General features: G+C 46.4%; 1 protein-coding gene across 2 annotated transcripts in view; it reads left to right on the top strand.

Annotated features, from left to right (window-relative positions):
* msrab (methionine sulfoxide reductase Ab) overlaps positions 1 to 13914 on the top strand; it is a 138721-nt gene that overhangs the window by 76538 nt on the left and 48269 nt on the right. For both annotated transcript variants that reach the window (XM_072457303.1, XM_072457304.1), the window contains exon 4: positions 9290 to 9394. In XM_072457303.1, the coding sequence (XP_072313404.1) occupies positions 9290 to 9394 (105 nt within the window). The remainder of the gene's footprint in view (positions 1 to 9289; positions 9395 to 13914) is intronic.

The following is a 13914-nucleotide window of genomic DNA, read 5'->3' as shown; positions in this document are numbered from 1 at the left end:
AGTCGGATGTCAGTGGGGCGTTGGGGCAGTCAATGTGGATGTTGAAGTCACCAGTGAGTAGGAGGCGGGCAGAGAGAGAGGATGCGATGGTGAGGAGTTCAGACAATTCAGTGAGGAAAGAGGGGTGGGGCTTTGGGGGACGATAGATCAGGATAGCGGTGATAGAGTTGGGGAGGGAGAAGGCGAGGTATTCAAATGATGAGATGGATGGAAGGTTGAGGTTCAGTTCAGTGATGGATGTATGTCGGTGTAATCCCTCATTCGTCCAGGCGTGTTCCATAGTAGAAAAAGCTTCAGTTGTAGTCATCTGGACTCAGTTTGAAAAAATAGACGTTTCGACTCTCATCCAAGAGTCATTGTCAATAAAAGAATTTAGATCGAGAACTCCGATATTAATACTGTTCTGTGGTAAGACCCGCCCATTGGGAGGAACCTTCCTGAAGTAGAAAGAGTTGTTTGTTTCAACAGAAACTCCCCCCTTGTATCTACCGAGCTAACCTATTCAGAATTTTAATGGGCTATTAGAATCACAAAGACAAAGAGGATTCTAATAGCCCATTACAATTCTGAATAGGTTAGCTCGGTAGATACAAGGGGGGAGTTTCTGTTGAAACAAACAACTCTTTCTACTTCAGGAAGGTTCCTCCCAATGGGCGGGTCTTACCACAGAACAGTATTAATATCGGAGTTCTCGATCTAAATTCTATTATTGACAATGACTCTTGGATGAGAGTCGAAACGTCTATTTTTTCAAACTGAGTCCAGATGACTACAACTGAAGCTTTTTCTACAGTGATGGATGTAGATTTTTTATGAATAACAGCAAGACCTCCCCCACGCCCGGAGAGGCGGGGTTTGGCAGTGTAAGTGTAGTTGGAGGGAGTGGCTTGGTTGAGAGCATAGAAGTCCAGGGGCTGTTGCCATGTTTCACAGAGGAGAAGCAGATCAATGTTATTGTCCAGTAGCAGTTCAGATATAACAGGTGATTTGTTTAAAGTGTTTGTTCAAAGGCTGTTGTGTGCACAGATGAGAGGCATTACACTATACATTCCTTAGATTGCAACTTAAGGAATATTTTGTTCCAGAACAAACCTGCGAGTGTGTTTACATGCGCTCGTGTATCTCGGGTTGTGAGCCTTATCCTGTTTATGACTCTTCTGGATATGATTTTACATCATTATGACGCAGTGTATTCTAGACATATAAAGTGTCTCCACTGTCTTAAGTGAACCATACTTAACCATTTAAGGGGTCCAAAGTGGGCCATGAGAGGTACGACATGCTTAGGCTGGCTCACTTTGGATTAGAGTGAACGCAAACAAAACTAAAAGCAGATATAATCAAAAAATAACCCTTTCTTACCAAATCTAAATTGTATCTGAATTATACTTTTTAATCGTGAGGCTGATCTCAGAAATTCAAAAAGAAGATGTGTAGTAATTCCAAGTTTGTTTCGCTGTGAGACGTGGATAAAGCTACTTCAGGCTTATCTTCAGTTTTGTCTGGATTTATTTAACTTCTCTGCAAATCATCTTGCCCACGATTTAATCTCTCTTTTTGTTATGCATTGGATTTGGATCATTTTTGATGCATTATTTGTAATGAAGTCAATCCCTCATTCGTCCAGGCGTATTCCATCGAAGAAAAATATTAAATTGGAGTCATCTGGACAATGTTTTTGGAAAACAAGACATCTCGACTTCAATCCAGAAATGGTTTCGCTACGTTGATGATACTTTTGTAACAATCAAGAAACATGAGCTGAAGCCTTCTCAGAGCACATCAATGCTGTGGACCCACATATCAGGTTTACAAGAGAAGACTCTAAGGAGAACCGCTTGGCCTTTATTGATTGTTCCACGATCAGAGGAGAGGACGGGAAGCTCCAAATAGAAGTATATAGGAAACCTACACACACGGACCAGTATCTGCTCTTTGGTTCTAACCACCCACAACAGCACAAGCTGGAGGTGATCAGAACCTTACAACACAGAGCCCAAGAGGTGCCCACCAGCTCAGAGCTCAAGAGGTGCCCACCAGCTCAGAGGGCAAGAGGAAAAACTCATCCGGAATGCCCTCTCAGCCTGTGGGTACCCGGCTTGGGCTCATGAAGGAGCTGATCAAAACATAGAAACTAAACAAATATGTTAAAATCTTCAATTGGACAATTCCAATGATGATAAGTTATATTCTCTCGCCCCCTCCGATGCACTGAAGATGTAAGGATCTTCATCTGGGCCGGCAGGACTTTCTCTGGCGGGGAGGGACTGCAATTCTCCGCCTCAGATTTGCTTGCCATGTCACATGGTTTTCATAGCTGCAAGTTCTTGAATTTGGTTAAACTCTCATATAAGAAGGACTTTTGCTTCTTAAGAGTCAAGAATCTATGAAGCCTTTGAACATTGTTTAATCTGTTTTTCTCTGTCGCGCCTCGAGGCAACTGGGTGTTTTGGGTATTACAAAAATAAATTGAATTGAAGAATCTGATGTAGAGATCTCTCAGATGCTTCAGGTGGAAGTTATGAACTTTTTCTAAGAAAACATCTTGAATGATCCCCAATGTTCTTAAACCCGAATTATTTTACTGAAAAGAGTCAAAACTAAATGAAAATGTGTTAAAGCAGGCATGAAAGAGTCTCCATACCTGCAGAAATAGTCTGCCAATAAATTGTTCAATTTGAAATTACACGTGACACATTACATACATGCTATTTACGTTTGTGCAGCATCCAACAGAGTACACACCACGCCTCTCGCTTTTCTGAGGATATAAACGGAATGCATAGGTGTCATTTGGCAGCGCCTGAACAGGAGAAGAGCATCTGCGTCAATGGAGATAGTGCTATGATCCCATCCATGCACAGTGGTGGTCTCTTTGTGGGCTTCACCTGGACTTGCTGGCAGCGGCTGAGCTCCAAGCCTGCTTCGCTCATACCCCTCGTTCTCTCGTTCTCACAGCTCCCTTCTCCGCTGCGTTCTTCATCCAAACAAACATTTATGGCACTGTCCAAAAAAGAAGATTTTGTGGCTTGTATGCTTTATTGACTGGAAAGGACAGTGTGAAATGGAGGACGAGAGAGAGGGAGGACATGCAGTAAATTGTCAGAGTCGGGAATTGAACTCAAGACACTGCGGCCGGCTGCACTTGGAGCTTGGCATATGTGCAGATGCTTTCTCCAGCTTGTTATAGCTGCTTTCCTTATTTGTGTTGCTTTTCAATCAGTTTTTGTCTTCCTATTCCTGATTCCGATTCCTGATTTTGAGAACATTTTTACAGTTTTAACAACATATCTGACGCCAGTGACATGTCTGGGAGAAGAAGGGAAACAGACTCTTCTGAACGCTATCAGAAATATCCACAAGAAATTCATGAGCTACAAGCACGGATATTCACTTTAGACTCCACGATACAATTCCAGTGTCATCCAGTAGCAAGAGGTTTGGAGTGACTTTGTGTCATTCCCAAAACTGTCTAAAGACCAGAAAGACCAGGCTGTATCATGGATCAAACTTGATGCCAAGCCAAAACGATACAAAGATACTGTAAAGTTACCTAAATACAGCTTACAAACAGATTTTTACCACTTTCAGAGTCTGAAGTAAATGAAAAAAGACATGACGTGGCCGAAAGGCAGCAGACAGAAAGAGAATCTGTTATCGTTATTCGTTAGCTTGGGTTCGGGAGCAGGACCACGCCTCCACTCTTTAACCACGCCTCTAATTACCCAGAAGGCCTATATATATATATATATATATATATATATATATATATATATATATATATATATATATATTCAGGCCAATCCCAGCATCTCTTGCCTCTACTCTCTCTCGACCCCACCCTCCCAGGCCATGTTTCTATCATCTTCACCTTAACACATCACCATCTAAGGAGGGGGGGTTCTGAATACCCGAGACAGAGCCCCCATCCTGAGTCTCTACCCAGCCAACTATCATCGCTCCATCATCGCTCCATCATCACTATTATCAATAAACATTCTTTCGTATTCCATTGTTGTAGTGTGGTCCTTGCTAGTGAATCAACAATGAGTGAATAGGCGCGAAGCGCTGCATCACCCTGGCACAAGCAGTGAAAACACTGAGGCTGAAGGCTTACTCCTGCTATGACAACAGCAGCAGCACAAAAACACTCTTAACACTCCTGGCATTGTGCTGTACTCGAAAGTCAACTTGTATCTGCTAACTTGAATGGAAGTCTATGGGGAGTGGGTGGGGGAGGGTGAATGACGAAGCACGTAAGCGCCCCATGGTGGAATATGTATCACAACCATAATATGTGGTTGTGGTGAAAACGTTTTTTTTTTGTTATTTTTTCTTCTGCTCTTTGAGCTCTAATTTGCCCCCTTTAAAATGCTCAAAAACTCACAACACTTTGCACAAAATTCAGAAGCAGTGAAAAAAAAAAAATTCTACCGGCCATTTTTTGGTGCGTTAAAAAGTTAAAATACATTGCGCCATTGGTAAACGTCCCAACATGAACTTTGTTGTAGAGCTACAAAATTCGGGACATGCAACATGCATTCCTCTCGTGAGGACAAAAAACATATTATTGTGGCCATGGCCCCTGACTAACCATATGGCCACGTCTTGATTTGAAAATGAAAACACGTCAGTAATTTAAATAACAAACTCCTCCTAGAACATTTTGCCCTCTGACCTCAAATTCGGTGTACGTCCTCTAGACAAGTGGGGCATCTAAAATTATCCGAATTTTTAAAATAACTTTTCCGGTCTATGTGCAGTGCCGCCAAATCAGTTGTTAAACTGTCAAGATTAGATCTGTTCATTGTAAGAAAATCGAAATGGGCGCAAACGGCCTGCTCACTGGTCTCTCCAAACGAGCTGTAAAACAGCTGCAGTACATCCAGAACGCTGCTGCTCGGGTCCTGACTAGAACCAGGAAGTACCATCACATTAGTCTTGTTCTCAGGTCTCTGCACTGCCCCCTGTGGCTCAGAGAAGAGACTTTAAAGCAGCTCTGCTTGTGTACAAGTCTCTCCATGGCCTAGCACCAAAGTACATCTCAGACGTGTTAGTGCCATATGAACCATCTTAGACTCTGAGGACCTCAGGGACCGGCCTCCTGCTGGTGCCAGAGTCAGGACTAGACATGGACCGGCCTCCTGCTGGTGCCAGAGTCAGGACTAAACATGGACCGGCCTCCTGCTGGTGCCAGAGTCAGGACCAGACATGGACCGGCCTCCTGCTGGTGCCAGAGTCAGGACTAAACATGGACCGGCCTCCTGCTGGTGCCAGAGTCAGGACTAAACATGGACCGGCCTCCTGCTGGTGCCAGAGTCAGGACTAAACATGGACCGGCCTCCTGCTGGTGTCCAGAGTCAGAACTAAACATGGACCGGCCTCCTGCTGGTGTCCAGAGTCAGGACTAAACATGGACAGGGTCCTGCTGGTTCCAGAGTCAGGACTAATTGTGGACTGGCCTCCTGCTGGTGTCCAGAGTCAGAACTAAACATGGACCGGCCTCCTGCTGGTGCCAGAGTCAGGACTAAACATAGACCAGCCTCCTGCTGGTGTCAGGAGTCAGTACTAAACATGGACTGGCCTCCTGCTGGTGTCCAGAGTCAGGACTAAACATGGACCGGCCTCCTGCTGGTGCCAGAGTCAGGACTAAACATGGACCGGCCTCCTGCTGGTGCCAGAGTCAGGACTAAACATGGACCAGCCTCCTGCTGGTGTCCAGAGTCAGTACTAAACATGGATCGGCCTCCTGCTGGTGTCCAGAGTCAGTACTAAACATGGGCCGGCCTCCTGCTGGTGCCAGAGTCAGTACTAAACATGGACCGGCCTCCTGCTGGTGCCAGAGTCAGTACTAAACATGCACCGGCCTCCTCCTGGTGCCAGAGTCAGGACTAAACATGGACCGGCCTCCTGCTGGTGCCAGAGTCAGGACTAAACATGGACCGGCCTCCTGCTGGTGCCAGAGTCAGGACTAAACATGGACCGGCCTCCTGCTGGTGTCCAGAGTCAGTACTAAACATGGACCGGCCTCCTGCTGGTGCCAGAGTCCGGACTAAACATGGACCGACCTCCTGCTGGTGCCAGAGTCAGGACTAAACATGGACCGGCCTCCTGCTGGTGCCAGAGTCAGGACTAAACATGGACCGGCCTCCTGCTGGTGTCCAGAGTCAGGACTAAACATGGACCGGCCTCCTGCTGGTGCCAGAGTCAGGACTAAACATGGACCGGCCTCCTGCTGGTGTCCAGAGTCAGTACTAAACATGGACCGGCCTCCTGCTGGTGCCAGAGTCAGGACTAAACATGGACCGGCCTCCTGCTGGTGCCAGAGTCAGGACTAAACATGGACCGGCCTCCTGCTGGTGCCAGAGTCAGGACTAAACATGGACCGGCCTCCTGCTGGTGTCCAGAGTCAGGACTAAACATGGACCAGCCTCCTGCTGGTGCCAGAGTCAGGACTAAACATGGACCGGCCTCCTGCTGGTGTCCAGAGTCAGTACTAAACATGGACCGGCCTCCTGCTGGTGCCAGAGTCAGGACTAAACATGGACCGACCTCCTGCTGGTGCCAGAGTCAGGACTAAACATGGACCGGCCTCCTGCTGGTGCCAGAGTCAGGACTAAACATGGACCGGCCTCCTGCTGGTGCCAGAGTCAGGACTAAACATGGACCGGCCTCCTGCTGGTGTCCAGAGTCAGAACTAAACATGGACCGGCCTCCTGCTGGTGTCCAGAGTCAGGACTAAACATGGACAGGGTCCTGCTGGTTCCAGAGTCAGGACTAATTGTGGACTGGCCTCCTGCTGGTGTCCAGAGTCAGAACTAAACATGGACCGGCCTCCTGCTGGTGCCAGAGTCAGGACTAAACATAGACCAGCCTCCTGCTGGTGTCAGGAGTCAGTACTAAACATGGACTGGCCTCCTGCTGGTGTCCAGAGTCAGGACTAAACATGGACCGGCCTCCTGCTGGTGCCAGAGTCAGGACTAAACATGGACCGGCCTCCTGCTGGTGCCAGAGTCAGGACTAAACATGGACCAGCCTCCTGCTGGTGTCCAGAGTCAGTACTAAACATGGATCGGCCTCCTGCTGGTGTCCAGAGTCAGTACTAAACATGGGCCGGCCTCCTGCTGGTGCCAGAGTCAGTACTAAACATGGACCGGCCTCCTGCTGGTGCCAGAGTCAGTACTAAACATGCACCGGCCTCCTCCTGGTGCCAGAGTCAGGACTAAACATGGACCGGCCTCCTGCTGGTGCCAGAGTCAGGACTAAACATGGACCGGCCTCCTGCTGGTGCCAGAGTCAGGACTAAACATGGACCGGCCTCCTGCTGGTGTCCAGAGTCAGTACTAAACATGGACCGGCCTCCTGCTGGTGCCAGAGTCCGGACTAAACATGGACCGACCTCCTGCTGGTGCCAGAGTCAGGACTAAACATGGACCGGCCTCCTGCTGGTGCCAGAGTCAGGACTAAACATGGACCGGCCTCCTGCTGGTGTCCAGAGTCAGGACTAAACATGGACCGGCCTCCTGCTGGTGCCAGAGTCAGGACTAAACATGGACCGGCCTCCTGCTGGTGTCCAGAGTCAGTACTAAACATGGACCGGCCTCCTGCTGGTGCCAGAGTCAGGACTAAACATGGACCGGCCTCCTGCTGGTGCCAGAGTCAGGACTAAACATGGACCGGCCTCCTGCTGGTGCCAGAGTCAGGACTAAACATGGACCGGCCTCCTGCTGGTGTCCAGAGTCAGGACTAAACATGGACCAGCCTCCTGCTGGTGCCAGAGTCAGGACTAAACATGGACCGGCCTCCTGCTGGTGTCCAGAGTCAGTACTAAACATTGACCGGCCTCCTGCTGGTGCCAGAGTCAGGACTAAACATGGACCGACCTCCTGCTGGTGCCAGAGTCAGGACTAAACATGGACCGGCCTCCTGCTGGTGTCCAGAGTCAGTACTAAACATGGACCGGCCTCCTGCTGGTGCCAGAGTCAGGACTAAACATGGGGAATCTGCATTTCAGTTTTATGCAGCTAAAATCACTGGTCCTCCTGAAGATGTGAGACAGATTCTACTACGACAATGTTATGAAAAAAACAGTTATGCTTGGCTGTGCATATGACTGAAATGATTTTCTTTGCACTTGTGATTTCTTTCTTATTTTACTTGAACTATTATATAGATAGCTTGAAAATAATACTTTTAAATAAAATAAAAATAAATAAATTATAAAATGACTATTGAGACACAATTAAAAACATATAAATTATTCGGCTGGACACAATGGCCCATTGTGCTGGTGTCCAAGCGCAGCCGCAGAGCAGGAGCCTGGGGAGAGGGTCAGAACACACGCTGGTCAGATGGTCAGTCGGCACTAAGGCCACTGCAAAGTCCAGGAAGAGCCCTGTGCACCTACTCACTGGTCAAGAGCCAGTTTTAACTCTAAAAGCTTTAGTCAAGTTTTTTTCTGGGAGATTTAGTTTAGCGAAAGCTAAATCTAGGGCGGGGCAGACAAGACCCGGTCTGTCGTTAAAGATACAAAAGCTCCACACATCAAGTGGAGGCGTCGACGAGAGAGTCACCATAAAAGATCCATACGCTCAGCACAGACGTGTGCAGAGGTAGAAACCTAACACGGGAACGAATCCGTGTCACTAAAAGTGATGTGCCCATCCCGGAGACGCCTGTCACGCTGGCAATGTCAAATAAATATGGAAACGAGTGTATGGAGTGTGGGCCAGTGTGGGCCAGTCTGGGCCGAGGGATTTGGTTTTCCATCTTGCGGATCACTGAACAAAATGTATGATTCATGTCAGCAAAACTGTTAAATTGAATTAATTACAAATTAAGATTTTGGGATTTCTGTCATGTGACTTTAGTGCATTTACTTACTGTTGTGTGAAGCACTTTGAATTGCCCATATGAATTGTGCTCTACAAACAAACTTGCCTTGCCTGTGCCTTAAACACTTGACCACCTATTTCACACAGAGATTAGAATCAAAAAATTGGTGGGATGAAGGAATGGACAAGTATCTCTAGCTCTAAAACAGGATTAAAGAAACAAGTGTGAATGAAGCTAAATAAAACTCATATGCTATGTTTTTGATGAACATGAGGAAACTGTAGTGACTAAAACCTGTGAGCACCTGAGACTCCAGTGCAGGACAATGCAGGATTACTCAAACACACCGGAATCAATCTTATCTATTTTACTATACATAATAAGTGTCCTCTGTAAGTGATGCGCTGGTCCTTTTTGAGCAATGAGCCAATGTCAGGTTGCTCTTTGTGTTCAGGTCTGACAGGGCATGCAGAGGTGGTCCGTGTGGTCTTCTCTCCAAAAGACATCAGCCTGGAGACTTTACTCAAGTACTTCTGGGAAAAACATGACCCCACACAAGGTAAATCACGCTAAGAGCTCTCTCTCTTTCTTTCTCTCTCGGCCTTCTGCAGCTGTAAAGCTGTAAGTTTCTCATGTTCCTTTTTCCGGATGTTACATGAACTGCAATGTCCACCACCACGGCTTTCCTCTGACCCTTGAGACCACCACCATGTCCGGTTGGTTCTCCATTACCATTCGGTCTGTCTGTATCTGGAAGTCCCAGAGGACCTTGGCTCGGTCGTTCTTCACCACCTTTGGAGCTGTTTCCACCTTGTCCTTGGGGTCTCCAGCCCGTACTCTGCACAGATGTTTCTGTACACTATGCCAGCTCCTGATTATGGTGCTCCATGTATACTGTCCCTGCAGCATCCTGCCTGCTCCTGTGCTGCCATTATCAGTGCCTCTGTGCTGTCCTTCAGACCGCCTCTTTCTAACCATTGGTAGGATTTCGTGATATCAGCCACTTCAGTTATGTTCCGGTGGTATATTCCATGTTGGGGCTTGTCCTCCCATGATGGGACCACATCCAGAACCTCATCTTCCTCTGTTCCCCATCGTCTGAGATATAGTTTGTGTTTTCTGTTCATGTTCGGAGCTGTTAGCGCGCTAGCTAGCTACTAGCCTGTTGTTGTTACCGGCGTTGTTCTGTATGTCTTGACCCATGGGTTGTGTGAGTCGTGCGGGGTGTGCTTTATGGTGTTAGTTTTTGTGATTTTCGTCACTTTTTGGAGGTTACACCGGCTTTTGTGTACGGCTAGCCGGGGGCTAAGCTGTAGCTCCAGGCTTTTGTTAGCCCCGGGCGCCGAATTGCTAAATCAAAAGTTAGCTAATCCCCCTGGTGCTGAATCAAAAGTAAATATTTCAATTCAACTCTGACTTTTGGATGGTAGAGATGTGATTTGTTAACGTGAAAATAACTTTCACATTGTGTTCAAGACAATAATGATTGGTTTATGATTATGGTGTTTTATGTGAAATAGTTAGCCATTTTTGAAAATGTCCTGTTATTTGTTTACAGCTTTGATGCCAAGAGACCAGGTGTGGTGGTGAAGCAGAACCTGTGGAATTTTAGCTACTACGCATGTCCTGGTCCCACCTGGACTGAACATTGACAGGCAGACCTATCTGCATGAAAAAAATCAGGCCTTTCTGTACTGACGAGGCAAAAGACATGTTGTACATTACATGATGTAATTGGACTCTTGGATTAATACATTTTTATTATGTAGTGCACTTCCTATTCCACTACATAACTTCATACCTTATATTTCATTATGTACATATCATGCCGTTTAGTGCTCAGTGTTCGATTCTAATTCTGATTCTTGGATTTTAAAAGGCCATGAATAGCATCAAAGTTTTTCCATTTTAATATAGTAACTTAAGATAAGATATGCCTTTAATGTCCACACATGGGGGAATTTTGGTGTTACAACACAGTAGATACAGAGGGAATGGACAGATAACTTATAGGAAGTTTAAAAAACACTCTTAATAGAAGAACTCTTATAAACAAAAACAAAAACTCTTATTAACAAAAACTCATGTAAACAGGTCCTCTCATATCTTAATAGGGAATGGAGGGAAGAAAATTAAAATAAAGATAAAATCAAATAATAATAATAATAAAAATAGCTGGCATAAGACAAATAATATTAATAACTTCTAATTCTGATTCAAGTCCTAATGAAAATAACACTACATCAATAACAACACTCCTCTTGAGTCTTTAGTGACAGCTGTAGGTGCTGCCAGGGGGAAGGTGCTGCCAGTGTGACAGGGGGGAGGGCTTATCTCAATGAGATGCAAATGAGCCCCCCTGTGGGCTCACTCTGGTCAGGAATGTTTGAGCCCCATTTTCTCAGTAAATGCATTTGAGAGTTGTATATATTCAAATGACCACAACTTATTCAAATATTATTATATCTACATGAGTGAGACATCATTTTATAGCGTTGAATTTACACTTTCAGAATCTGTGAATAACTCAAAATGTCTCTGGGGAGACTTGTGACTGGTTTATCCACGGTCAGTCACATTTACCAGGAAACCATATTCTTATATCATCTGCACACAAAACAGCATAGATAGAATTACATGACATTTTTCTATTACAACAGTCTCAGGGTGCTGGATTTGGGATGGAACCCTCCATGGTCAGGAGCTTTCGTGTCTTAACATCTGTGGTCTGTATCTCCTCCTCTGGCCAACTGCTGAGTAGGTATTTGGCCGTAGCCGCTTTCCTTGTTTCCTCTTCGTTGCCATTTGCCTGTGGGATTCCCAGGTCCTTGTAACTGTCCTCAATGTTTGCTATTGTTCCTTTTGAGAGTGAGACCCCCTCTGTGTGGACCACCTTCCCTCTGTGTGGACCACCTTCCCTCTGTGTGGACCACCTTCCCTCTGTGTGGACCACCTTCCCTCTGTGTGGACCACCTTCCATGTGTGTGGACCACCTTCCATGTGTGTGGACCACCTTCCCTCTGTGTGGACCACCTTCCCTCTGTGTGGACCACCTTCCCTCTGTGTGGACTACCTTCCCTCTGTGTGGACCACCTTCCCTCTGTGTGGACCACCTTCCCTCTGTGTGGACCACCTTCCATGTGTGTGGACCACCTTCCATGTGTGTGGACCACCTTCCCTCTGTGTGGACCACCTTACCTCTGTGTGGACCACCTTCCCTCTGTGTGGACTACCTTCCCTCTGTGTTGACCACATTCCCTCTGTGTGGACCACCTTCCTTCTCTTAGTGACTATCAAACCACACTTCTCTGGTCCGAATGACATTCCGATATCCGAGCTGTAGATCCTGGTGGTGTGGATCAGGGAGTCAATGTCCCGCTCGCACTTACCATACAGCTTGGTGTCGTCCATATAGAGGTGACTGATGCTAGCTCCATTCCTGAGTCGTATCCATAGCCAGTCTTGTTGATTATTTGGCTGAGGGGGTTCAGACCTCTGCAGAACAGCAGTGAGGGGGTTCAGACCTCTGCAGAACAGCAGTGAGGGGGTTCAGACCTCTGCAGAACAGCAGTGAGAGGGTTCAGACCTCTGCAGAACAGCAGTGGGAACAGCGCATCACCTTGGTATATGCCGCATTTGACGGACACTTGTGCAAGTGTCTTGCCATTGGCTTCAAGGGTGTTTTTCCACAACCTCATAGGTTTCCCTATGAAGGCTCTTAGAGCCCCATTGATGTTGTACAACTCCAAGCATTCAATGATCCAAGTATGTGGCATTGAGTCGTATGATTTCTTGTAATGGATCCAGGCAGTGCTCAGGTTGGTGTGTTGGGTTTTACAGTCCTGTGCGAGTGTTTTGTCACCAGGAGCTGGTGTTTCACACCTCTGGTATTTTTGCCGATGCCTTTCTGAGCAGTGCTCTTGTATTGATCCATGTGCCCATTTATCTTAGCCGCCATTATACCTGACAGGAGCTTCCACGTTGTGGAGGGACAGGTTAATGGTCGATAGTTGGACGGGACTGTGGCCTTTGAAGGATCCTTCTGGATCAGGATCGTACACCCTTCGGTTAGTCATTCAGGGTGAGTTCCATCCCTTAGCAGTGTGTTCATTTGGGTTGCTAGGCGCTCATGGAGTGAGGTGAGTTTCTTGAGCCAGTTTGCATGTATCATGTCAGGGGCCGGTGCTGTCCAGTTTTTCATACCTGAGACTCTTTCCTGTATGTCTGCCACTGTGATGGTGCCTGGATTCTGCTCAGGGATGTTGCTGTGGTCCTCTCGCAGAGCCATCAGCCACTGTGCATCTCTGTTGTTCCCTCTCCCATATGTCTTTATATATATATATATATATATATATATATATATATATATATATATATATATATATAAAAAACATGTGAAAAAATATCAAGTAATACTCTTGTTTGACAACTATGCTAACATTTGCAATATTATACATTTTTCGATAAATCTACAGCAGAGCTCTGTTTGAGGGAAATCAGTGGAGAGCTGCAGGTCACAATACAGAGCTGGGCTTTTTTTCTTTACCAAAATGGTTTCAACAATGAACATTTTGAAGAACTAGATATTGGACAGAACAATTGGCTGTATGGAAGCACAAGCCAATTTGAATAGACAATACAAGCACACTGTTGTTAATCCTGGTCCTGGTATTCCTGACCAAGATCCTGGTTCCTCTGTGTTCTTGACAGGTTAAGCACAGTCATTGGTTGAATGATGGGTCAATTGCTCTGGACAAAAGCTCCTGTAGCCCACTGCCAGTCCTCATCGTGGCCCTCACTTGTGCAGGTTCCAAGGGCACAAGGGCAGTGGAGCAGAAGCAGGGATCCCAGACATGTGCGCATGTGTGGGCGGAGTGTGTTTGTGGTTGGGGGTGGTCTCGTGGGTCTATCTATGCCACACTTTGTTAATGTGTCTGAGATGCAGCCATCCATGGAGACACACACTCTGACTGTGCTGCACGAGAGAAGGCCTGAGTGAATCCACATAAATGAATGAAAATCTTTGCTGAAAATATCTTTACTCCAATACATGAGAATAGACCTGATGATTAAGTATTT

The sequence above is a fragment of the Eucyclogobius newberryi genome, unplaced genomic scaffold, assembly GCF_026437365.1.
Source record: "Eucyclogobius newberryi isolate DKJ021-1_F unplaced genomic scaffold, fEucNew1.0.hap1 SCAF_21, whole genome shotgun sequence".
NCBI lineage: Eukaryota > Metazoa > Chordata > Actinopteri > Gobiiformes > Gobiidae > Eucyclogobius > Eucyclogobius newberryi.
This window is presented reverse-complemented; position numbering and strand designations above follow the sequence as displayed.